The sequence below is a fragment of the Jaminaea rosea genome (genome assembly GCF_003144245.1).
Source record: "Jaminaea rosea strain MCA 5214 unplaced genomic scaffold BDZ90scaffold_1, whole genome shotgun sequence".
Classification (NCBI taxonomy): domain Eukaryota; kingdom Fungi; phylum Basidiomycota; class Exobasidiomycetes; order Microstromatales; genus Jaminaea; species Jaminaea rosea.
The window spans coordinates 1177140-1201790 of record NW_020289975.1 but is presented as its reverse complement, the minus strand read 5'-3'; the positions used below and the strand labels follow the sequence as shown (position 1 = coordinate 1201790).

Sequence of the window (24651 nt, the reverse complement as noted above, 5' to 3'; positions counted from 1 at the left end):
GCCGATGGGAGCCGCCGGGCGTAGCTCGCTCATGTGGCTGGCGATTGCTCTAGGCTGAGCAGCGCGGGGACACTGAGCGCTGTGGGCTGGGTCGCAGAGTGACGCACGCGGGCAGCATCGCAGCAACGAGGCAGAGGACACAGAGAGAGAAAGAGAGCGCTCCACCTGGCTGCTGCGAGGTGCGATCGCAGCAGGAGTCCACCAATCGTCTCGTACCGCATTACCGCCGCTCCTCAATCAAGCTTTTTATCCTTCTTTCTCACCACCACGACCCCTACAACTCACTTTCTCTGACAACTCCTCGCCCAACATGTCCTACGCCAACGCCGCATCCAAAAACTCAGCTGGTGGTGGTGCCCAGCCCTCGAGTGAGTTCCTCGAGGGGTCAAACTCTGCCGGTGGGGCTAACGCGCCAAACCGCTCCGTAGACGTCGACTCTAACAAGGTGAGCCTGCAGTAGCATGTCAAGTAAGGAGCATTGGGATGGTACCCAGATCTACTATCGAGGTTACGCATGTCATCTGCGCATAGTCGCGCCGAGCTCGATGGCGTAGTCGCAGCATCACATCGCTAGCCGCACTCTCGGTGCCCTCTCTGGGCCCCCCCCCCCACCATCTCACGACATCATCGCTCACATCTGCCTCCCTCGCCTCTTAACCAGGTCAACGTCGTTCCTTCTGACAGCCAGCTCGAGCACCTCAAGACCGAGACTCGCGACGCTGCCGACAAGGCCAAGAAGTTTGCCAGCGACGAGTCAGAGCACATCCGCCGCGAAGCCAAGAAGGCTGAGAAGAGCCTGTCCAAGAAGACGAAGGAGGTCTCTGCCCAGGTTCAAGAGGGCTGGAAGCACCTCTCCTCTGACCCCAAGGCATGGAGTACCCTCCTCGGCGCCGTCAACCTGGCCGTGCTGGGTGGTCTGGGTTACTTTGTCTACAAGGAGCGTGCCAACATCGAACGCTGGGACCGAAGGGTCGTCAGCGCCGTCTCGGTCGGTGTGCTCGGTCTCCTTGGTGGGCAGGGGTACGTCGCTGCTGAGACGGCTCGCAAGCAGCAGGGCAAGAAGTGAGGGCAGAGTGAGCGTTACAGGTCGTGACCAATGGTGTGGAAAGAGGTACGAGTGGTGGGCGATAAGCAAAGTCAAATGAGACTTCGAGTGGCGGCATCAACCTCTGTCACTTCAGGTCTCTCCAGTCCACCTTTCACGTATCCTTTCTCATGTGCTCGTGTCGTTGTGCGTCATGAAAATGCCCACGCGCACTAGCCCCCTTTTCATCCACCTTGCGACGTGCCTATTGTGTATTTGCGCGCCTCTCAATGAACATATCACCGCTATCACCATCGCTATCATGGCTGCGCAACGGCACCGCCCACTTTGTCTGAGCCATCATACTGCTGCCATGGCGCGCCCATCGCTGGTAGCGCCAACGACGTCGCGGTGACGCTGAGCTTGGGCGGGCAGGCGCGGCAGTCGAGTCGAAGCGGACCGAATGTGCGCGGCGATTCGCTCTTTCTTGAGCGTCGACGTCGACCCTTGGCTTGGACGGGAGCAAGCGGGCGGACGGGCAGGCAGGCAAGCAGGCAAGCAGGGCGCTGCGACGACACACTGAGGCGGGCAGAGCAGCCAGTCACGCAGCCAAGTCGGATCTTCGTGGCCAAAAATCTATCGACGACGACACAGAGACTGAATCGCAGCGCAGGTCACTTCCTAACACTCCACTACCCGCATACACCCCACTCACATCATCACCATGGCCTCCGTTGTAGGCATCGATGTCGGCAATGCCTCGTCCAAGATTGGAGCAGCGAGACAGCGTGGCGTTGACGTCCTCGCAAACGAGGTGTCAAACCGAGCAACGCCCTCGCTCATCTCCTTTGGCCAGAAGAACAGAGCCATTGGAGAGGCAGCTGCCACCATGCAGACGTCCAACTTCAAGAACACTGTAGGATCTCTCAAGCGTCTCTTGGGACGCACTCTCCAGGACTCGGACGTCCAGGAGCACGAGAAGAAGTTTGTCAATGCTGAGCTGGTTGACACAAAGGGAGAAGTAGGGGTAAAGGTTCGATTCGAGAATCAGGAGAGGACCTTCTCAGCAACGCAGCTCATGGGCATGTACCTTGGCAAGCTCAGGGATACCGCAAAGAATGAGTTGGGTGGTGCTGGCGTCAGCGACGTCGTCCTTTCAGTGCCCCAGTGGTACACCGACTCGCAGCGAAGGGCAATGCTCGACGCTGCTGAGATCGCTGGTCTTAACCCTCTTCGCCTCATCAACGACACCACCGCCACTGCCCTTGGATATGGTATCACCAAGACGGACCTGCCTGAGCCTGAGAGCCCGCGCAACGTCGTCTTCTGCGACTTTGGCCACTCGAGCTACCAGGTCGCCGTCGTTGCCTTCTCAAAGGGTCAACTCACCGTTCTCGGCACTGCCTCAGACCGCAACTTCGGTGGTCGTGACATGGACATTGCTCTCCTCCACCACTTTGCAGAGGAGTTCAAGGGCAAGTACAAGATTGACGTCCTCTCCAACCCCAAGGCAATCTTCCGTCTGTCTGCCGGCTGTGAGCGCCTCAAGAAGGTTCTCTCTGCCAATGCCTTCGCCCCTCTCAACGTCGAGTCCCTCATGGAGGACATTGACGCTTCGTCATCCCTCAAGCGTGAGGACTTCGAGAACCTCATTGCTCCTCTCCTCGAGAAGGTCACTGTACCCCTCGAGGCTGCCCTCGCCCAGGCCGGCCTGAGTAAGGACGAGATCCACTCCGTCGAGATGGTCGGTGGTAGTTCGCGTGTGCCCTCGCTCAAGGAGCGCGTCTCTGCCTTCTTTGGCAAGCAGCTCTCCTTCACCTCGAACCAGGACGAGGCCGTCGCTCGTGGTGCCACTCTTGCGTGCGCCACCCTCTCGCCCGTCTTCCGCGTCCGTGACTTTGCCGTCCACGACGTCACCGCTTACCCGATCAAGGTCACTTGGGAGAAGGCTGACGTCGACGAGGAGACTGAGTTGCTCGTCTTCCAGCCCAACAACCCTGTTCCCTCGACGAAAATTCTCACCTTCTACCGCAAGGAGCCCTTCTCGCTCGAGGCTCACTACGCCAACCCGGAGCTGCTTCCCAAGGGCATCAACCCTTTCCTTGGTCAGTTCACCGTCAAGGGCGTCAAGCCCACTGCCAGCGGGGACCACTCCATCGTCAAGGTCAAGACGAGGCTCAATCTCCACTCCGTACTCAACTTCGAGGGCGCTTACCTCGTCGAGGAGGTAGAGAAGGAGGAGGACGTCCCCGACCCGAACGCCGCTCAGGTCGACGGCGAGCCGCCCAAGACGATCAAGCAGAAGGTCAAGAAGCTTCAGCGCAAGGAAGACCTCCCCACCGTTTCCGGTTTGGGCACCAAGGACGCCTCGATCACGGCTGAGCTCAAGGAGCTCGAGGGTCAGATGTACGCCAACGACAAGCTCGTCATCGACACGGCTGACCGCAAGAATGCGCTCGAGGAGATGATCTACGACCAGCGCTCCAAGCTCGACGGTGCGCTCCGCCCTTACGTCCAGGCCAAGGAGAAGGAACAGTACCTTGCTGCCTTGAATGCTGAGGAGGAGTGGCTCTACTCGGACGAGGGCGACGAGGCAACAAAGTCTGCGTACGTGGAGCGCATCGAGAAGCTTCAGAAGATCGGTGGCCCCATCGTTGCTCGTTTCAAGGAGAACGAGCTCCGTCCCAAGGCTGCTTCGGCGCTCCGTGAGACGCTCAACAGCTTCCTCGAGCAGGCACAGGGTGGCGACGAGAAGTATTCGCACATCAGCGATGAGGAGAAGCAGAAGGTCATCGAGAAGTGCGCCAACACCGCTCACTGGCTCGATGGCAAGCTTGCCAAGCAGGCTGAGATGCCCAAGAACGAGGACCCCAAGGTCACTGCGGCTGAGATGAGCAAGCAGAGGGACGAGGTCCTCTACGTTTGCACGCCTATTATGACCAAGCTCAAGCCCAAGGCACCGCCTGCGCCTGCACCTGAGGCCAACGCACCGCCCAAGGATGAGAAGAAGGCTGAGGAGCCGGCAAAGGAGGGAGAGGAGGCTAAGGCTGCTGAGGGTGAGGCGCCGAACAACATGGACGTCGACTAGACGAGTGCTGAGGCGAGGCGATAGCACTGGCTTCTGATATCGATAGAAGGAATTCATACAGTCGTGGATGCGTGCGAGCGAGTGCGTGAGATGATGATGCTCTGCTGCCGTGATCATGAGGTACAAGATGGGATTGCTCCACTCCCATTAGCCAGCCACCTTCCCCCTACCTAGCCTTGGCCAGTCTCGTAGCGACGCTTCTGAACCAATTCAGATGCCCCTTCAAGTAATCCTTCCTCGACCTCGCCACCCTCCCCACATCCTCTGCTGTGATCTCTCCACCCCTGGCCTGCTTCTCCTTAAGCACCTTGAAGTCCCTACTGCCATGCACCTTGTTCAGCTGAGCGTACTGCCAATGAATCATGCCATGCATCGCCTCTGCCCTCTCTGCGCAGCTCGATCCGCACTGAAAGACGTGCACTCTCCCATGAGAGGTGTAGCTCTTCTTCGCCTCTGCGCTCGCGGTCGGGGGCGGGAGGCGACGAGAGTAGGTGCGAGTGGAGTCGGCAGGGTGCTGATGTTCTGCTCGATTCTCGTCATTCGAGCTCATGTCGCTCGAGTCTTCCGCATCCTCGCCATAATCGAGCCATTCGAGGGTATCCTGCTTGTAGGGTTTTCCAGACAGTATGATGCGATACTCGCACGCCTGACCTTTGCGATGGCAAGCCGCGCAGCCCTTTTTTCCTTCGTGGCGACTCATTGCCTCGCGCTTGAAGAGAGGGTAGTGTCGAAGGTACCAGCCGAATTGGCGACGCTGCGCCTGCGTAGAGAGGAGGCGGAGGGAATCGTCTACGTGTGATTGAAGGCGTGAGCGGGCACGATTCATGAGGGCTTCGTCTTCTTGTGAGACGGGGAGGGAGAGGAGCATAATGACTACCCAGTGATAGAACTCGCTGGCAGCTTCATCTAGATCCAGTCGGCCATGCAGGAGGAGAGCGTCGTTGCGACTCAAGGCGGAAGCGCTTGGCCCTTCGCCGCCCCCGCCGCCATTGCGACTGTTGGTGATGCCGAGCGAGCGGCTGGATGGTGAGGGGCGACGAGCGGAAGGACGGTGCAATTGGCCAGCTCGCTGACTTTCGACTGCACGAATGTCGTTGCGCGCCCTTTGATCTTCAATGGAATCGTCTGAGACGACGAAGGCCGAGCTCGAAGATGTACCCGAGGACGAGGATGAGCTACTGTCCGACGACGAGCCGCCTTCGTCATCGTCATCATCGCTATCCCTGATGTTACGCTGCTTGTTCTTCCCCTTCCTCGCCTTGCTGAGCTTCTGCAACTGAGATCGGAAATCTCTGCGGCCCTTTGGAGCCGTAGCCCGCACAAAGGCATCCGCGTTCAAATTCGACCTCAAGTTGGCAACGTCGTCTTTACTATCGTCCGCGTCGCTCCCGTTGCCGAGCTTCCTCCTCGCGCGAGCTGCCGCTGCTGCCAACTTCTCCTCCTTCTCCCTCTTCCTCTTCCGCTTGCGCTCTCTTTGTTCTTCTCGCCTGGCCACCTCCTCAGCCTCTGCGGCCGCTTCGGCTTCGAGGCGTTGCTTGCGGATGACGTCTGCCGCCGCGCGAGCTCTCTCCTGTGCAGTAAGGCGGGGTCCGCTGGAAGGCAGAGGCTGTGTGGATGACGAGGCCTCATTGCGATCAGCATGGGTGAGAGCGGTGTTGGTGAGCTCTGCGCTGGTGTGCCCGCTGGCTTGACGACCCGGAGTTGCCTCTGACATGGAAGGCTGGAGCTCGGTGTCGGAGCTGCTCTCGTAGTCGTCGTCGCTGGCCCGGAAGAGGGAGGATTGGTTGCGCTGTTTACGACGTTGTGCTTGAGGAGATGAAACGGACACAATATCGGAGACAGCGAGCTGGCGTTGCCCGTTGCCAAGGCTTGGACTACGCTGAGCCTCAGGCTCTTGCCGTGGAAGTCGTGCGGGCGAATCATCAATCACGATGGGGGACTGAGCTCGACTTGCCAGCTCGTCCTCCTCTTCTCCGTCCTCCGGCGGCGTAGCGGACAGTGCGCCTTTCGCATTGGTCCACACCCCGTACCTTGCGTTCCTGAGCTCTGGCGTCAGAGGCGGCACGACGATGGCAAATGTGTACTTGCCCTCATGATCCTCATAGCGCGGCGCTTTGAGCCAGGCCGTGAGCTGGTGAAGGTCCATCCTTGGCCGATTGAAGGTTTGATCGATCGATGGCAGAATATGCCTGGCCTTCCACCTTTAGGAATTGCCCAGGCGAAGGCTCTCCCCTACTCGCCAAGTGAATGAGTGGTTAGATCGTCAATGATGTGAGGATCCTTGAATTGTCGGACACATACAACTCGACCCAGTTGCTACTCTGTTTCCGCCCTCCTCCACGCCCCTCTTCCGTTCCGAGGCCTCGGGCACGGGCCTCCCGGAATCCCCGCCCACACCGGGCAGTCGAGGAGAGTGACACCGTCGTACGACATCACGACTTCCTTTCCCATCGCAACGAAAACTCTACTTTGGCCCATCGTGCTCTCTCTTGCCCCACGCACAGCTTTGCGACGCCAACTACTTGGACATTCCACTTTTGCCAGAATGTCCTCGACCACGCATAACCACACCGACGCTTCGTGCATTTTCTGCAAGATCATTGCGGGATCCATCCCGAGCATGAAGCTCTTCGAGACGGACAAAGTCTATGCTTTCCTCGACATCGGACCTATTGCGCCTAAGCACTGCCTCGTCATCCCCAAGTGGCACGGCGCGAAAATCACAGACATACCCGACGACTACCTCATGGAGATCGCCCCAGCGCTCAAGAGGATCGCCATCGCATCAGGGGAGGAGAACTACAATCTGCTGGCTAATGCCGGGACCATTGCGCATCAAGTGGTGATGCACTTGCATTGGCATTTCATTCCCAAGCCTGATGAGAAGCAGGGCCTCGGAGTGGGATGGCCTGCGACGAAGCCTGAAAAGAAGGAGTTGCAAAGGATTTACGACGAGTTGAAGCAGAAGCTGTAGTGAGCAGGTGGCGGGCAGCTGAATGACATGAGATGTGATGTGACGATATTCTTCTTGATGATTGATTGACGGTACGGTCAAGAACGAGGACATAATGGCAAGAACAGGACATGACTGCTAGCTATGCGTACAGAGTGATGAGAGAGAGAGAGAGATATCAAGACCCACCAGTCGGTAGGCGCCAACCCCGCTTATCCAGGTCGTGAACGCAATCGTCCACGTCTAGCCGCACTAGTATCAGCTGCGTCCACACTGCTGCTCGCTCGTTCCCTCCGGCTCCTTGCTCTACCCTCAGTCCCCTCATCGCCTTCTTCGCCCTCCTCTTCCCTCTCCAACATTGGGCTACTGTCCCTTGCTGAGGAAGCAGATGACGAACCACCGCCACGCCCACCTGCTGCTGCTACGCCACCCAGGATATGAGAAAGAGCGTCGGGCGCCCTTGACCTGCTGCGTGAGGTGGATGCTCGCGTCGACGAGGCAGAGCTGTACGACGTGGTAGCACGACCACGATGCTGCTGCTGCATTGGCAAATGGATGCTGCTCGAGCTCGCACTGTGCGAAAGAAGGTGATGTCCTGCTCCCACACCACTGCCGCTTCCTCCAGCGGAGGAGCGACTGGGCGATCGCTTCGCTGTCGCTGCTGAAGGCACGCCGTGCAGGATATCGAGAGGGCCGCCGATCGATGGAGGTCGCCATAATAAACGCTCGAGAGACGCCCGACTTCCGCTGTCGCTTCTATCATCGGCTACCCTCCCTGATAGCCTCGATGTGCTCACGCTGCGCGGCTGCTGCTTCGGTCCACCAATCGCAATAGGCTGCACGGATGGCGCACGCGATCCTCGCGAAGTGTCGTTAGCCCTCTCCTCCAGCTGACGCTCCAGGTCCTCCCTGCTGACCTGCGAGAGCGGCACCTTGGGACCCGGGCGACGGCCGCGGATCTCAACGGGTGACGACGGCGTGGCGCTGCGCGGAGTTGGACGAGAGGACATGGGCGAGTCCGCGCCGTCGTGAAGGATCGTCGTCGCATCAGCTACGCTGTTCCTCGCGTTGCCCTCGCGGGACACGCTGACACTGCGCGAACGACGTCCCTCGCCATCGCCCCTCGGCCTCGAACGGCTGAGACTGGATGGTCGTCTGGCTGCGCGGTCCACGGCCGGCTCCTGGCGCTCGAAGGTAACCTCGGTCCTCCAACTCTTCTCGCGTCCCCATTGCGGCCGCTCTGCGCGCCTGTGCTGCTGCCGCATCTCCTCCTCCATCGCGCCGCCGCCCACAGCCACGCCCTCAGTGAGGTTTTCGAGTCGTCTGTCCCCAGTGGCACCGCCATTGGTGATGAAGGGATTCTGGCGCTCCTGGTCGGGCGATGATGCGAGCCAGCGCGACGCCAGGAGGCGCTGTACAGTCCACCGTCTAGAGGGCTCAGGATCCAGTAAGCCTCGTAGTACCGCCCGCGCAGCTGCTCGCTCATTGCTTGTCCCGTCCCACTGCTGGTCGATGCTAGCTTCTGCGTCCGACTCCGGATCCGCCTCGGCGTCGGCAGCCGCTTGGGCAATGGTGTCGATGTCGAAGCGACGCGGCTCGCCAGGCTTGGTGGGCGCTGAGCCGACAATTGGGGCGTCGTGCGCTGCTGCTGCGTCATGGTTTACGTAGCGCGCCGATTTGTAGCCAGAGTCGGGCAAATAGGGCAAAGAGGCGCTGAGGTCAGTGATGGCTGTGAATTGTGCCAATGACGGAGGTCGACTGCGTGAGAGGCTGCTGCTCCCTGATGGTTGTCGCTCGTGTGAACCGCTGCCGAAGCTGCCTGCCCGACTCATGTTTTTGCCGCTTGCCTGGCGTGAGAGAGAGCCGTCGCTCTTGAAGGACTCAGAGGCTAAGCGTCTCGCTCTGCGCCACAATCGAGGCGGCAGCTCCCATTCACCCTTGGCAATCTTGGCCTGTAGTCGCGGTTCGAATGCGTCGCTGAAGGGCATCTTGCCGCTAAGAAGAGCGTAGGTTATGCAGCCCAATGCCCACATGTCTGATGCAAAAGGTGATGCTTCTTCGGTGTTGTCGAGGCCGGGTGACGAGGTGGCGGTTCCATCGCGCCACATTTCGGGCGGTGTGTAGGCTAGCGATCCTGCGCCTGCGCCTGCACCAGGAGCGCGAGAGAGGCTGCGAGAAGGAGGCGGTAGCGTCTGTCGTCCCGCTTGAGCGTCTTGCGATGACATGCCCGCCCTCTTCTTGAAGAAAGACAGAGCCTGTTGAGTGAGCGCGCCCTCAACGTCCACCCTCTGCGACAGACCAAAGTCAGCTAATCTCCAGCACACTGCGCCGTCTTTGCCCCCTCCGTCTGGGCTGCCGTTGCTATTCATGCGCTGTGCCAGCACGTTCTCAAGCTTCAGATCGCCGTGCAGGACATTCATCTTGGTGTGTAGGCAGAGAAGGCCTTCGGCGAGCTGGCGCAGGATGTCGCGCGCTGCACCCAAGTCAATGCCCTGACTGCGTGGAATGGCGCTGCTCGTCCTTCTCGTTACGCCCGCGCCGGACGGACTCCTTGCTAGCGCCAACGAAGAGGAGGGAGTGACGTCGGTCGATGCAGCTGGAGAGCGACGACTGAGGAACCCGGATCCAGTGCGCGGGTGCTGCGCGTGGTTGTCATTGGGTGACTGGTGCAGCGATTGACTGCGGCCGAGAGAGATGGACTGAACCCGTGAGGGGGCTTGGCGGCGACCTCCCTCACCTCGTACAAAGTCCATGAGGTTGCCTCCTTCACACAGAGGCATCACGAGGAGTTGGAGTTCTTGCTGCGTCGCTTGAGGGTCTCTGTTGAGCGATCCAGTCGACGATGTCATATCAGACCTGTCGATGAGCATCGTGTCGTCGTAGAGGAGCGGCAATAAATTAGGATGCGACGGTAGAGACCGCCAGATGGAGAGCTCCTGCTCGTCACTGTTGGCTTCCTCTGGTTGGGGCGAGGAAGGCGGGTCGCGATAGACCAGCTTGACTGCCACCTTGTGCTTGCCCCCTCCTTTACGTTCCTCTGCCAGATCCCATCCCTCACGGATCGTCGAGAAGCCGCCGAAACCGACCACTCTGCCGAGCTGGTATCTGTCGTCTGGCCCAAAGGTGGCACCCTCTTCCTCCGGGTTGAAGGCATGTGTCTTGTCTGCTAGTTGTCCTGACGAGTCGCTCTTAGCCATCAGCTGCGCAGCTACACCTCCCATGCCCTGAAAGCCCGTCACTGGCGTGGGACTTGACGTGAGATCAGGCAGCTTACTCCACTTGGACAGTGAGCTAGACCGCTGTGGCTCGACATTGGCTGAGCTCGACCGACTGTCAGCGCTTGAAGACCCCCACTCGCGAGCATGAGATGGTGCGACCATGGTATTCATGGAAGAGAAGGCAGACAAGAAGTTGGCCGCAGGAGAGCGACCGAAGCTCGGCGAGCGGCCAAAGCCTGGCGATGCTGCAGTTTGCTCTTCCATGTCGAGCTTCAGCTTCTCAGAGCTGCGCCGTCTCCGCCCACGCTTGTCCTCGTACGAGGACGAGTTCGACTCTGAAGGGGGCTGCTGGTGTTGATGCTGCACATCTTGGCGGATGCGGATGCCCTGCGCGGCAGCGGCTGGCTCGGCGTGGGAGCCATTGCTGTTGCCATTCTGGATGGATGAGCTGAGGCCAGATGGATCGTAGAGAGGCGTCGCTGCGATGGGCGAGTCTCGCGGATTCTGCCGATTGAACTCGGATGCTAATGCTGAAGTTGACGAGGGGCCCCAAGGAGGCTGAGCCATATGCCCTATGGCACAGTGATGGGAGGGTGAGGTCTTAGGGTTGTATGAGGGAGGCGGAAGCCCTGGGTATGAAGGCGAGGCTGCCAAAGTATATGCTCTCAGTTGAGGGTCGTCTGGATGATAATAGCGGTGTCGTGTTGCGGTGGTGTGGAGCTCATGAAGATGGCAGACAGCGGCGACGGCCCGAAAGTGAGGGATGGGAAAAGAGGCAAGTTGAGGTCGAGAGGAAAGGCACGGACAGGCGGTGGCTGCACTTTCTCCGCCTGACGGCTCTGCTCCGCTTCGCAGTAGCTTAAAAATGCGATGGACACTCAGAGATGTCACCCAGGCTCAAGCTCAGGCGCCAAGAAGAAGAAGACTACGAAGACAGCGAAGACGACAGCAGCGTCGATGAAGCAGTGCCAGCAAAAACAGGAAAAGACGCCGAGCAACGAAGAAATAAATGCCTAGATAGAGGTGGATGGGCTCCAACCACACGTCGTCCGTCTGGCTCTGCTCAGCAGGACCCTACGGCAAGCCCCCTACACTTTCTGTCTAAAAGTGGCTGAGGATACGTTCGCCATCTGTACAGTACGATCACGCCCTTTCACAGCTTAACGTAGCTCACTTCATTCGACGACGAAGTTCATCGCTTGACGCCGTGTCGCCATGACTGACCTCGTCCTCCTCGTCATGACCTCGGCCGCTCGCACAAGCCACCTCTTGATCGCGATGGTGGAAACGCGCGTGCGCCTTGGTTGATTGATCGCACGGGCAAAAGGCAATAGAGCTGGAGTGCAATTAGGGCGGCGCAGTGCGGGGGCAATAGCAGAGACAGAGCAGGCGGGCGGGCCAGAGGCGGGGCGGGCGCACAGAGTGCATAGAGTCGACGGAGAGTCGACAGTGGACAGTCGAGTAGGCCGCTGCCCGCCTAGCTGCTAGACAGACAGTCTCTCTTCCCTCTAAGTCTCGGCCATTGGTCTGAGTGGGAGGGCGCTCCCCATAACTCTACGCGTTGATCGCTCTCCTCCCTTGTCGTCCCATCCACCACTACGAATTCGCCTTTGGACGCTCCAATCGATACGACCAAACCACGCTTTACAGCCAACCAGATCCAATCACCAACATGCCCCCCAAGAAGACTTCCAGCGCCGGCGGCAAGAAGAAGGTCTCTCCTTACAACGTGAGTGTCGAGCACAGCACGGCGCGTCATCGAGCGTGCATCACCATGAGCATCACCGTCGCACGATCTCATCTGCTCACCACCGTCTCATCTTCCACGTTCCTATCGCACCGCACGCAGCTGTACATGAAGGAGCAGCTGGCCAAGCTCAAGACGAGCCACCCCAACCTCAGCCACAAGGAGCGCTTCCAGCAGGTCGCCAAGGACTGGGCTAAGTCTCCCGCGTACGTGTCGCGTCCTAGACGAGGCAGAGGGGCCTGTCGTTTTGATCGACATGCTCCTCTCCTCACCACCGTCACTGTTGAGCATTGTAACTGACTCAATTCCTCCCCTTCCCAACGCGTAGCAACCCCAAGAACAAGAAGTGAACGGAGCGCGATTAACGCGTCAAGCTGGCCGATGCCTCCCACCATCGCGTCCATGCTATCCACCGTCTCGTCTCGACCCTTGTCCCGAAGCTATCTTGTTCCTTCCCCCCGCGCTTCCTGCCGACGCTTTTGTCCCTGTCTCTCCCCAATGATGTAGCGAACGCGACCTCAAATTAGCCAAAGGGATCGATCCTCGCGATCACACTCGCTACTCGCAGCGTGCCCCTCGCTGGCCCTTCCTGTATGCTGTCGCTACGCGAAATACCATCTACACTTACTCCTACCAGCTCTCGTCATCCTCACCCTCTTCATCTATTCGAATTGATCGCGACACGAGCGCGAGAGCGTGACAATCCAATGGCCCGTGCGTTCCGCTCGGGTGAGGACGCTAGTGATGCAAAGGCGGGCAGCAAGCGTACCACCATGGTATCGATGTCTGAGCTGCGATGTTGTCGAAGTCCAGATGAGCCTCTCGATCACCATAGCAGCTGGCCTTTTCATCTCGAGCAGATCTCCACCTGTGACCACTGCGCAGTAGTCAATGTGGTTCTCATCGCATATCGTCGCCTCTCTGCATGATGCGGGAGGGACTAAAGGTGCATGGTAGCATGACCTTTAAAGTTGTCCCCTCGTTCATTGAGACAGAGTTGTCGTGATCCAATGCGCTCAACTGATCGCTAGCATTCAAATCTACACATTTGCATAGATCGCTGCGGCCTACCAGCTATGCCCAGAGTGCGCACCGGGCCTTTGTCGCTACCACTCGGCGCCACAGCGTGGGCAAGCGGGAGCCGGCAAGGGCGGAAGGCGCAGACGAGGCAGCGAGAGAGCGACGCCGCACCAATGACGCTTCTTCTCTTCTCCGTCCACCACCATCGCAGCTCTTGACCTTGACGCTGCAAGAGGCATGGCTACGACCTCACGAGGACTAGCAACAGGGCATGAGGAGGCGTTGCCCTGGCAGCGCCTTCGCCCCCGCCGCCCTGTTGGTAGGCTCGCAGCATCGAGACGACACCTATCTCTCACCCTCGCCTCGTCCTTCTTCCTCATCCTGCTGCCGCTCATCTACTCAATATGCGGGCCCTCGCTCCACGTTACAGCATCGTCTTCACCATCGCAATCACGCCCTGCTCCCCTCTCACGCCGCTCCTTCACGCACATCCCTAGCGATACCTTCCACCTCATCTCGTCCCTCTCCGACGCTGTACCCATCCTCGACCACACCGACTCTTCCTCTTGGCTGGCGCGCTTCCTCTTTCCTCGTGTTCCGGGGGACCCAGGCATTATCAAAGCCAGGAAGATGATCACGGACGTCTTTCAAAAGCAGCTAGGCCCCAGTGATGGGAAGAAGGGCGGAGGAATTAGGACAGGGTGGAAAGTCGAGGAGCATGCGTCACAGGGAGATACACCGCACGGGGTGAAGCCCTTCGTCAACGTGGTAGCGACCAAGGACCCAGAAGCACCACGCAAGCTAGTTCTTGCGGCACACTACGACTCAAAGTGGTTCGAAAGGGGCTCCTTCGTAGGTGCGACGGACAGCGCGGCTCCTTGCGCCATGCTCATCGATCTAGCCATCAGCCTTGATGCGCTACTCGAGGGAGCAAAGAAGAAGCGCAAGGAGGGGAAAGGGACAGGTGACGGGCTGGAAGATGTGACGCTACAGCTCATCTTTTTTGATGGGGAGGAGGCATGGGATCGTTGGACGCATACGGACTCGATCTACGGGAGTCGGGCTTTGGTTGCCAACTGGACGAAGAGCTACGACCAATCTAGCCTCCCTTCGTCCTCGCATGAGGCACGCCGCCTCACCACTCACGGCCGGCCCGTACGACGGATCGATAGCATTGATCACTTCATCCTTCTCGACCTTCTCGGAGCTAAGCACCCAACAATACCATCCTACTACGCCTCGACGCATTGGCTCTTCCGTGAGCTGCTGAGCGCAGAGCGTCGCCTACGGGACTCGGGCCACCTGTACCCTGACATCAAGAGCAGCAATGAGGCGCAATCCTTCTTTGTAGACCGCGATCCCATGCTTGGAGCGGGCATCGAGGACGACCATCTGCCATTTATTGCGAACGGCGTGCCCGTGCTGCATTTGATCCCTACGCCGTTTCCTAGGGTGTGGCATACGTTGAAGGATGATGCGAGTGCACTGGACTGGCCGACGAACTATGCGTGGAGCATGATTCTTAGGCTGTTCACAGCAGAGTATCTGGGGCTAGAGATGCCTCAGCTCATCAGGAAGGATGAGGACGAGGAAGGATGGGCTGATGATGGGTGGCTGCGGATTGACAAGGCGAGGAGGGGAGAGCGTGTCGAGCTGGCGAGTAGCGGTCCGTAGATGCGCGCAAGTCAGCCTTGACTGACTCGCATCTGCCCCGAAACTCCTTCCACTCGGCAGCGATGACGAAGGACGTAACAAATGACGTGGCATCATGATACCCTGTAAATGAGGATGAAAAAGCGCTCAAGAGCATAATACATGGTCCTGGCAAGGTCATCTGCATCATTCGCCTCCGCCTCCTCCTGCTCCCCTCTCCGTCCTCCTCGCTGCAGCCTGCGCACTACCCTTAGCCAAGGCCGCACTAGAAGGACTCGCCCCAGTCGACCCTGCAGCGCTGCCTCCGCCTCCTGCTCCTCCACCTCCCTTGCCCCTCAACAAGTCCTGGAAGAAGCTCTGCAGCACCTCGCTCTGCTTTGTACTCGCTGACGCCCCACCAGGAGAGGAAGCTCGCGTAGCGGCAGAGTCGCGGGATGAATGAGTCGAGCCTGTGCCACCGCCGACGGCAGGGCTGTGTGGTCTGCTGCCAGTGCCAACCGCCGAGCTGCGGTGCTCCTTGGACTCGCGGCGCTTTGTCGACGGGCGCGAAGAGCTTGACGAGGGGACATCCAGGTTTGGTGAGCCCAAAGCATCAGCGCCGCCTGCGCTCAGGGAGTCCTCGCGTTGTGCAAGGCCCATGGCTCGCTCAACAGCTGGGCCAGAGAGGGAGGAGGACTGCATTGGGCCGACGATTGAGCTTCTACCGCCCGCTGAGGCCAGGTGCGACGAAGCATTGTTGCTACTGCTTGTCCTGGCGAACTTGGCGCGAGGGTCAGATGTGCCTGCGCTACCCCCCGCCGCAGCGGCTGTCGCTGCGTTTGCTGCCGCCTCTTTCTGCAATGTAGCATGATGCTGCGCAAGGAAGCTTTGCGCATCTGGAGCTGCCAGGCTATCAGCGCCCCCGGCAGACGACTGGCCGGCTCCGCCGCTACCAGCACTATTAGCCAAGCTGCCTCTCGCAGATCGATCCCATCTATAATCTCCCAGCACGTCCTCCCACAGCCTACACGCACTCGCCGGCTGCGGTGGTGGGGCAGCTCCTGCTTCTCTCTGCTGCTGTGACTCCTCCCTCAGCTCCCGCTCCACCTGACCCAGCTCGGCGCGAGGCAAAGCCCGTGAGCGACGGCGTTTCTCAACGCGGCAGTCGAACTCCCAGCCTTGCGCGGTGAGTGAAGGATGGAAACCTTCCCGCAATGCAACAATCTTGCCCCAAGAGTCCCACCCAGAAGGAACGAGCAGGACATCGCGCTCGATGGTTGAAGGAGGGTGCAGGAAGGGGTAGCCGCGGGACGAAGAGGCAGTAGCGGCACCATTCTCCCCTGGTACTTCTGATGTGCCGGTCGCATTGCCGCTGCTGACTGAGGAGAGCAGCCGATGGACGAGGTATTGTCGAAGCACGCCGAACGACGAAGGACGACTCTGCGCTGTAGAGAAGAGGGCCGCACCGTACTTGAGGCAGATTGTCCGTAGAGCTTGCTGAATGTAATCAAATTGCTCCTCCTTAAAGTCCCGGTCGCGCTCCAGTTGGGCGACGTGATCTGATTTGGCTAAGACGACTACGATCCCCACTCCAAGGTTATCATCGAGCACACCCTCGTCGAGTGGTAGGGCTGCATTGCCTGCTCCTCCCCTGTTGCCTAGGCTGAGAGGCGCGCTGACGGGTACAATGGTCGGCGCTTGAGAATCACGGGTCTCGTTGCCGTCTTCTGCTGGTCCTGCTGAGGTTGCACCCTCTGTTGTGCCATTGGCGCCATTGACTGTAGCGCCGACGTCTGCGCCCGTCGTTGTCGGCGGGACGTAGGAGCGTACGTGCGCCTCGAGAGCGTCCTTCATCTCTTCGAGCATGGCTTCCTGAGCCGCTCGTCTTTGCCGCTCCTCCGAGGCAGAGCTTGCTGCGCCTGCTGAAGCCGCTGAGATTGTCTCCTTGATGACGGAGATCCACGTCCTGAGCTCGTCAAGGAAAGACTGCGGACGCTGCCAGTCGAGGACAATGAGGAAGAGGGCATCGCGCATTGTTGGGAGGGAGGGGAGTGGTCTTCGTTCCTCAGCAGAAGAGTTTGATGAGCTGGCTGCCGCAAGTTGACGTGATGAAGCGGCATCCTGGCCTCCGCTTGGTGAGCGAAGGGCGAAGGGGAGGAGGCAGAGGAGCGCCTCATCCGATGACGAAAGGGTGTAGAGGGAGAGGCGGGCGAGAATATCTGCGCGAGAACAGAGGACGTCAGATTGCTGTGCTATCGCGCTTCACAAGCGTTGACGTCTTATCTGCCTGTATGCTCACCTTCGCCCTCATCATCAGGCACATCGCAGTACCCATATGCGAGTCCTAGATCGCGCTTTCCCCTCTGCAGCTTGTCTGCGAGTGCACTGCCATTACCATCTATCGCAGGCGTACCGTCTTCTTGCTGCTCATCGCCGTAATCCCCATCCTCGCCGTCTTCCAATGAAGTCCCCGGCTCGATACACCCACTCGGGCAGCCATGAGCCAATCCCCTAATCAAAGTTGACTTGCCACTCTGGGGCTCGCCCAGCACCACAATGGGGAACGTGGGGGTAGACCGAGCCGTCCGTACTGAAAGGAGAATGGAAGACCAGACGTCTTCGCGCTGTGTCTGTGTATTATTGGTGGTATTGCGATCCCTCCTCGACGAAGAGGGGGCGAAACTGCTCTTCTGGCTCCGTGTGGTGAGGGACGAGTCTCGCGTGAAGGAGTAGTCCACGCTGACGTCGCCTGCATTGTGATTGTAGGACGATGTGTCCATCGTCAAGGCTGCCGCAATGGGCAAAAGATGTGAGAGAGAAGAAGGGGTATCAGGATGAAAGATGATGAAGGTAGCGGGGAGAGAGAGGCAGGCAATGCTGCTCGGGCCCTCCCACTTGTTTCGCTCCGCCCTCGCCGCCGCTCAGCCCGCCCGTCCGCTCCTCGAAGTGCGCGTTGCGTGCAGACCAACACTCGAGGATTGTCGCGAGGGGGTCAAGCATAATCAGCATCAGCGAGCGGTGATGATGATGATGATGATATTTCACGGGAAAGGCAGCACAGGAACAGACTGAATGGAGCAGCAAGTCAATGAGTCGTGTGAGAGCGCTCTATATGCTTAGAGGTCATCGTACTGGCCCTCATCCTCCTCTTCCTCTTCCTCCTCCTGAACAGGAGCCTTGGCTTTGCTGGTGCCGTTTGTCTTGGCAGCCGCGGCAGAGGGCTTCGAGGGCTTTTCTTCCTCCTCCTCGTCATCTTCATCGCTGTCCTCTTCACTGCTTCCCTCCTCACTAGAGCTAGCTTGCTCCAGCCACTCGATGAACGGCTTGGCAGCCTTGCGAACCTTCTTGCTCGTCTCCTTGTCAACGTACTTCTTGCTGACCTTCGTCGACCACTCCGTCACAAAGTCTTCATCAAGAACATCGATCTGATAGAGAGCCATGAGCAGCTTAGGTACGCCATTGGGCACCAGGTTCGGGTGCTCAATTCCCGCCAGGCGCTCGACGCCGCCCAGGAGGGCCTTTTGGTGTTTCTCAGAGGTGACCATTTTGACCAGGACGGGGGCGTACTTCTCGACTTCCTTGGGCGCATCATCGGTGAAAAGGGCCTGTACGAGAACTTGTACAGCCTTATGCTTCTTGTCGATGCCCATCTCCTGGGCCTTCTTGTACACCTCGGCGGGAGAGCTACCCTTGTTCTCCAGAAGCCAGCTGCCGTACTGTGCGTAAGGAGAGTCGGCTCCCTCCTCGTCTTCATCTTCGTCTGCGCCGAGGACGAGACCCGACTGCAGACCTCCCTCGAGGGCCTTGACACGTGCCTTGACGGCGGCTTCAGACGTGTCGACAGACCATCCACCATCGTCGCCGTTGCGAGCGGCCATTTGGTCCGCCGTGGGGATCTGAGCAGCCTCAGCGTTGATCTTTGCGGTCAACTCATCGTCACTGCCAGCGTCAGCTTCTTCAACACTCTGCCCAGCCGACTTGCCGGCGCCCTTCTGTCCCTTGACCTTCTTCGGAGGAGGGTTCTTGCCGATGAAGGTGGTCAATTTGTGCGACATGTTGACCTTGGTGCGCTTGCCGCAAGCCTTGCAGTCCCTCATTATAGGCTCGTTGCCCTTGGGCACCTTCAGCTCCGTCTCTGGGTTCTTGCACTCGCCACAGAGGACAAATTTGTCGATGAAGTCGTCGAGGAGATTGCGCAGCTGATCGGCTTGGTGGGCGCCGTTGATGATGTAGCGGTCATTCTTCTCGTCCGACGTCGTCTGAGCGCCTAGCTCAAATCCAAAGAACTTCGTAGGATCTACGGATGCAGACGGATGGTTGAAGGGATCAGCGCTGTGGTTTGGCCGAAGATAGGTTCTCGGAACTCTTTAGTACTCACACGTCGGTGGACGACTGAGGGCCCGAGCAATATCGGACATGTTGGGCACGACCGTCTTAATGCCGTTGCCTCGACCTTCAATCTTGGTCTGCAGGAGGGGCATGCTGTGCGCGGGTGGGTAAGGAGGAGAGATGGAAAGGTGAGTGTGAGGCTTGCTTAGCCCGATGCTCAGCGCTTGCTCACCGGTAGCGATAGAACTTGTCGTCGACATCGCGACGAATGTTTACGACAGCCATGATGGGTGGTAATAAAAAGGGATCGAGAGCCTCGTAGGACGCTCAAGTTCAAGATTGAAGTGAGGAGTCGTCGGCGGACCGTCGAAGATGATGGAGGGCCGTAGTAAAGACGGAAATGGTGGCGACCGTGATGGTGTTGGCGGGTGGTGGTGATGTATCTAGGCACCTTCAGGATGGGTGAAAGGCGGCTTGGATCGTCGCCTCGGGATTGACGTATCGAGAGAACGGGATGGCGGCAACTGACAAAGGGGGTGGGTGCTATGCGGACGCGAATACATGAAACGGCGGCTCTTTCGATGCTGCGTTTGATTCACGGTTGAAGGCGAGGCGATGGGTGGATTAAGGTAGTGCTGCGTCGATGTTTGTGTGATTGAGATCGACGAGAATGTGTGACTGTGGCTATGTTCCCCTTGCTGATCGTGATCAAGGGTGGTGTTGAGTGGTTAGCGGATGTCGTGAGATGAGGAAGACGAGGGAGGGAAGCAGACAAGGCCAAGTCGACCAACCGACCGGAGTGAAATTGTCGCGGCAACGCAGCTCGACCCTCACTCTCGACCCTGGCCCGCCTTTGTCCGCGCGCTGCACCCGTTACCTACCAATTGCTATCCTGGCACACGAGCAACGACGTTGCGGTCCTAGCGACAAGTGGATCAGCGAGACATCTTTCTATTGCAGGGGGCGCATATGGTACAAAGAACGTAGGCGGCTGCAACAACATCGTGACGGTCCGCTGTCTTCGTCTGGACGGACGAATGGGAGCTTGAGAGGCTCACATTGGGGCTTGTGGTGACAGTGAGCGTGCGTGCAAGGCGCCTTGTTGGGCGGTGATAATATCATGACTGGTCGAAGGATACCGCGGGCTGGACCATCCCGCTTTACATCCGCATGGTCGTAAGGCACGCATGGAGAAGGGCGCCATCGTTGCTCAGGGGAGACGGGCGAGTGCGGCAAAGCTCTTCGATCTGTTTCCTGGCGGAGAGTCGATGATGATGAGCCTGTACCGTTCATCGCTCTGACAAGAGGGTACCTCGAAGAGATATCATGGAGAGAGTCCGTGGCTGCTTAGCTATCGTCAATCCTCGATGTATCGTCGCCTCATGGTCCTGTACTTCTTGAGCGAGTACAGCGTCTCGGTCTCTGCGGTTGACGAGGAATGCGATGATCAGCTTGCATCTTGGAGTGACGTCCAGCCTCTGATGCACCTACCCTTGTACACATGCTCTCCAAGGTCGAGCCATTTCCTGACCTCCTTCTCGTCCTTCTCATGCGCGTACTTGGCTGAGACGCCTCGCAGCTTGCCCAAGAAGTTGTAATTGGGATCAGGATACTCTCGACCGATACGATGCAGGCGCTTGTAGAGGTTGATGGCTGCTGGGCGTAGTGGATGACCGAGGGGTGGCATTATGATGGCAATGAGGATGAGGAGAAGGCCTTAGCTCCAGGTGGACTGACCTTGGTCAGCCAATGTCGCTGCACCCGCTCCACCGGGAGTGAGCCTCAAGGTCCCAGATCTTGGAGCCCGGGCGGAGGTTCAGTCGAGACGAGCCCGGTCCGCGATTTGGTCCTGAGGCCAAGGGGGGGGGACGGGCGCCAGGCGGGGGGCGCGGGCGCAACACATCACTCGAGGTGAGAGCAACACTTGCGCGGGCCGCCGCTGCGAGGCTCGTCGTCGTCGTCGTCGCAGTCGCCTCCTCTGCCCCTCTCTCTCTCCCACTTTCTCTTTCTCCAACAGACCTCATCATCACTATCATCGCCGCCACCGGCCTCACTGCGCCGAGCATCTCGCGCTACGCAGCTTCATCTGCGCCGACTTGGCTGTTCGATCACAAGGGGCGGTGACAGCCTGCACAACCAATTGGCTCTGCTTCTTTGTTCACTGCGCATCGCAGCACTCCATCGCCCACGATGTCGACGGGTAACGTCAAGGTAGTGGGAAGGTGAGCAAGCAATCACATAGGGAGCCTGAATACCATTGATTAGTCGCAGGTAGCTTACTCTCATGCTCGTCCGCCCGCTCGCTCAGGTTTCGCCCTCCCAATGCTCTCGAGCTCAAAGAGGGAGGTGACATCGTTGTCGAGTTCGATGAGGGAGAGAACACAACTGTCAAGCTAAGGGGTGGTCCGACCACTGGGCCGGAAGCAAATGGCTTTACTTTTGATCGGGTGTTCCCCATGAACACGAGGCAGCAGGATGTCTTCGAATTCGGCATTAAAGAGACAGTCGACGATGTCATCAACGGCTACAACGGAACGATCTTTGCGTATGGGCAGACGGGTTCGGGTAAAACGTTCACCATGATGGTCAGTACGAGGGGGGAGGGGCGAGGTAGGCGCCAACCTCACTGACATTGACCCCCATGCCTCTCTTGCTTTCTCTTAGGGCGCGGACATCGACAACTCAGACTTGAAGGGAATCATCCCCCGTATCACAGAGCAAATCTTCGACTCCATCATGGCCTCGCCCCCGAATCTCGAGTATCTGGTCAAGGTCTCGTACATGGAAATCTACATGGAACGCATCAGAGACTTGCTCGCACCGCAGAACGACAATCTGCAGATTCATGAGGAGAAGAACAAGGGCGTCTACGTCAAGGGCTTGTCCGACTATTACGTCGGCGGGCAAGATGATGTCTACGAGATCATGAGGCAAGGAGGTAATGCTCGAGCCGTCTCGTCGACCAACATGAATGCAGAGTCATCGCGTTCGCATTCCATCTTCCTGCTCACGATCCAGCAGAAGAACACAGACACCGGTAGTCAGAAGACAGGTAACCTCTACCTTGTCGATCTTGCCGGGTCTGAGAAGGTTGGGAAGACGGGGGCAAGCGGGCAGACGCTCGAGGAGGCCAAGAAGATCAACAAATCGCTCAGCGCTCTCGGTATGGTCATCAATGCCTTGACCGACGGCAAGTCTTCTCACATTCCCTACAGAGACTCCAAGCTCACTCGTATCCTCCAAGAGTCGCTCGGAGGGAACTCAAGAACTACGCTCATCATCAATGCCTCGCCCTGCGCCTACAACGTCGATGAGACCATCTCAACGCTCCGCTTCGGTGTGCGCGCCAAGTCGATCAAGAACAAGGCCAGAGTCAATGCCGAGCTATCCCCCGCGGAGCTCAAAGCTCTTCTCAAGAAGTCGCAGACCGAAGCCGCGCGCTACCAGCAGTACATTGCCGCGCTCGAGGCAGAGCTCAAGGTCTGGCGCTCCGGTGGCTCGGTTCCTGAGGCCGAACGCGCAGAGCTGGGCAAGATGGGTGTCCCCGACGCTACATCGCTGGCTGCACGATCTGGAGCAACGCGCCCTCAAACTCCCGCCACTCCCAGCGGCATCGAGGCTCTCAAGGAGCTCTCTTCGCGACCTGACACACCCACGGCCGTGTCTCTCGACCAAGACGAACGCGACGTCTTCCTTCGCCGCGAAAATGAGCTCAGCGATGCGCTCGCCAAGAAGGAGAACGAGTGCAAGGACCTCACCAACGAGAACGCACGTCTGCGCGATGAGTTTGCTTACACGCAAGAAAGCGAAAAGCGCACAACTCACGACAAGGATGCAGCCGTCGCGGCATTGACTGAGCTCAAACTGAAGCACAGCGCCCTCGTCAATGAAAACAAGGACTACCAGACGTCCAACGAGTCCCTGCGCGGCGAGCTCGAGGCTCTCACCGTCAAGCTGCAAGAGGCCGAGGCGACGGCCAACAGACGAGCTGCGGAGGACGACCCGGAGGCCGAGAACAGGCGCAAGGAGAAGGACGCTCGCGTCAAAGCCATGCTTGAGTCTACTGCTGGCGTGCACGCTACGGCAGACCCTGCGATGCAGCTCAGGGAGAACCTGAAGCAGCTAGAGGGTCCTGGAGACCATAAGGAGAAGGTGTTGGACACGGTCGAGAAGCTCCACGAGGAGAATCTCCAGCTGCAGACCCGTCTCAACGCTTTCAAGCTGGAGCATGACAACCTGCTCATAGACAAGGACAATGCTGAGATTCGTCTTCGTGACCTGCAGGCCGCGCACGCAAAGATTGTCGCCCGAGGTGGGCAGGACGCCGGCGTTGACGTCAATGACCTGCGAGCTGGCATCGAGGCTCAATTCCAGGCACAGCAGCGCGCTTTGGAGGACGAGGTGGCCGACCTCAAGCGCACGATGGAGGCCAAGCAGCTCGAATTCAGTCACGTTGAGAACGAGCGTGGCGCCCTGCGAATGGCCAACGACGAGCTGCGACGAGCATTCGCTTCAGCAGGCGGTGCTACTGGCGCTAGTGCGGGCACTGACGGCGCCAACGAGGCTGCATCTGCTCAGCTCCTCGAGACCGCCAAAGAGATGGAGCGTGTACGCAAGTCGATGGCTGGACAGCTCTCCGACTTTGACCAGATGAAGAAGAGCTTGATGCGTGACCTGCAGAACCGCTGCGAGAAGGTTGTGGAGTTGGAGATCTCCCTCGACGAAAGCAAGGAGCAGTACAACAACGTTGTGCGGTCGTCGAATACCAAGGCTCAGCAGAAGAAGATGGTGAGTGCGGGCTGAGACCGTGAATGATGCGTAGTCTTGGCCTCCAAGCTGACCATTTCCCCTCGCCCTGCCTCCTCCGCTCGCCCGCTAGGCCTTCCTCGAACGCAACCTCGAGCAGCTCACCAGCGTTCAAAAGCAGCTCGTCGAACAAAACTCATCCCTCAAGAAAGAGGTTGCCATTGCCGAACGCAAGCTCAATGCACGCAACGAGCGCATCCAATCCCTCGAGTCACTCCTCACCGAATCGCAGGAGCGCATCAACCAGCAAAACGCCAAATACGAGGCCCAGATGGCTCTGGTGCGGGAGCGCTTCGAGTCCGCTCGCAACCTCAGCCGCAGTATGGGAGCTGCAGGGCAAGCTCCGGGCGGCCAGGGAGGCGCCGCGGGTGCTTCTGCTGCGGCCAATCCTGGTCTGGCTTTCGGGCGTATCGCCAAGCCGCTGCGAGGCGGTGGCGCTCAGGCGGGCCCGCAGCCGGGCCCCGCTGCTCTACACTCGGGAGCTCCTAGGCATCCGGGCGTGTCGAATGTGCAGCAGCAGGCGGCCCAGTTTGATAGCAAGTCGCCAAAGGCAAGGAGCAGCTGGTTCTTTTCGAGCTCGTAGGCGCGCTATGCGATGGCACACGCGCGGCATTTCTCTCCCTCACCTTCACGATCTTTCACTGCGATCTTAATGCTCCTCACACCCTTGAGGCCCGCTCTTCACTTGATATCCCTATGACCGCTCGATCGTGAAATTTTATAGAGCCGTCCCGATGATGTGGCGTGAATGTGATGATGGCTTTGAGTGCTGAGTAAATGATACAGAAAAAAACGGTCGTTGTGATCCCCACCCTTCGCTAGAGCGGTTCATCG

At 58.8% G+C, this 24651-nt stretch overlaps 10 protein-coding genes across 10 annotated transcripts; 5 read left to right on the top strand and 5 right to left on the bottom strand.

Moving 5' to 3' along the window:
• Positions 1–1410: 1410 nt before the first annotated feature.
• Positions 1411–4129, top strand: BDZ90DRAFT_229395 (putative heat shock protein Hsp88). Its single transcript, XM_025505040.1, has one exon. The coding sequence runs from the start codon at positions 1749–1751 to the stop codon at positions 4110–4112; it is 2364 nt and encodes a 787-aa protein (XP_025364987.1). The 5' UTR covers positions 1411–1748; the 3' UTR covers positions 4113–4129.
• On the bottom strand, positions 4127–6398 carry BDZ90DRAFT_229394 (hypothetical protein). The gene has a single exon (XM_025505039.1). It carries the CDS (start codon positions 6256–6258, stop codon positions 4279–4281), a length of 1980 nt encoding a protein of 659 aa, XP_025364986.1. The 5' UTR covers positions 6259–6398; the 3' UTR covers positions 4127–4278.
• Positions 6399–6594: 196 nt separating this feature from the next.
• On the top strand, positions 6595–7208 carry BDZ90DRAFT_229393 (putative HNT1-adenosine 5`-monophosphoramidase). The gene has a single exon (XM_025505038.1). It carries the CDS (start codon positions 6658–6660, stop codon positions 7084–7086), a length of 429 nt encoding a protein of 142 aa, XP_025364985.1. The 5' UTR covers positions 6595–6657; the 3' UTR covers positions 7087–7208.
• Positions 7209–7428: 220 nt separating this feature from the next.
• BDZ90DRAFT_272869 (kinase-like protein) lies at positions 7429–10850 on the bottom strand (the record flags this gene model as incomplete). The annotated part of the gene is made up of 2 exons (XM_025508780.1): positions 7429–7638; positions 7863–10850. 2 exons carry the CDS (start codon positions 10848–10850, stop codon positions 7429–7431), a joined length of 3198 nt encoding a protein of 1065 aa, XP_025364984.1.
• Positions 10851–11894: 1044 nt separating this feature from the next.
• Positions 11895–12622, top strand: BDZ90DRAFT_229391 (hypothetical protein). Its single transcript, XM_025505037.1, has 3 exons — positions 11895–12012; positions 12133–12236; positions 12359–12622. Exons 1-3 carry the CDS (start codon positions 11956–11958, stop codon positions 12378–12380), a joined length of 183 nt encoding a protein of 60 aa, XP_025364983.1. The 5' UTR covers positions 11895–11955; the 3' UTR covers positions 12381–12622.
• A 902-nt stretch (positions 12623–13524) lies between these two features.
• Positions 13525–14631, top strand: BDZ90DRAFT_211168 (hypothetical protein; the record flags this gene model as incomplete). Its single annotated transcript, XM_025504098.1, has 1 exon — positions 13525–14631. A coding segment is annotated over one exon (1107 nt), but the record flags the coding sequence as incomplete, so codon positions are not given.
• BDZ90DRAFT_229389 (hypothetical protein) lies at positions 14516–17539 on the bottom strand. The gene is made up of 2 exons (XM_025505036.1): positions 16982–17539; positions 14516–16901 (listed from the first exon to the last, which is right to left on the bottom strand). The coding sequence occupies exons 1-2, from the start codon at positions 17460–17462 to the stop codon at positions 14890–14892; spliced, it is 2493 nt and encodes an 830-aa protein (XP_025364981.1). The 5' UTR covers positions 17463–17539; the 3' UTR covers positions 14516–14889.
• A 259-nt stretch (positions 17540–17798) lies between these two features.
• Positions 17799–19774, bottom strand: BDZ90DRAFT_247960 (hypothetical protein; the record flags this gene model as incomplete). The annotated part of the gene is made up of 3 exons (XM_025507613.1): positions 19244–19774; positions 19061–19164; positions 17799–18979 (listed from the first exon to the last, which is right to left on the bottom strand). Exons 1-3 carry the CDS (start codon positions 19294–19296, stop codon positions 17799–17801), a joined length of 1338 nt encoding a protein of 445 aa, XP_025364980.1. The 5' UTR covers positions 19297–19774.
• A 170-nt stretch (positions 19775–19944) lies between these two features.
• Positions 19945–20753, bottom strand: BDZ90DRAFT_229388 (hypothetical protein). Its single transcript, XM_025505035.1, has 2 exons — positions 20503–20753; positions 19945–20433 (listed from the first exon to the last, which is right to left on the bottom strand). Exons 1-2 carry the CDS (start codon positions 20696–20698, stop codon positions 20369–20371), a joined length of 261 nt encoding a protein of 86 aa, XP_025364979.1. The 5' UTR covers positions 20699–20753; the 3' UTR covers positions 19945–20368.
• A 213-nt stretch (positions 20754–20966) lies between these two features.
• BDZ90DRAFT_229387 (kinesin-domain-containing protein) lies at positions 20967–24602 on the top strand. Its single transcript, XM_025505034.1, has 4 exons — positions 20967–21233; positions 21320–21596; positions 21676–23799; positions 23891–24602. The coding sequence occupies exons 1-4, from the start codon at positions 21202–21204 to the stop codon at positions 24398–24400; spliced, it is 2943 nt and encodes a 980-aa protein (XP_025364978.1). The 5' UTR covers positions 20967–21201; the 3' UTR covers positions 24401–24602.
• Positions 24603–24651: the final 49 nt, after the last annotated feature.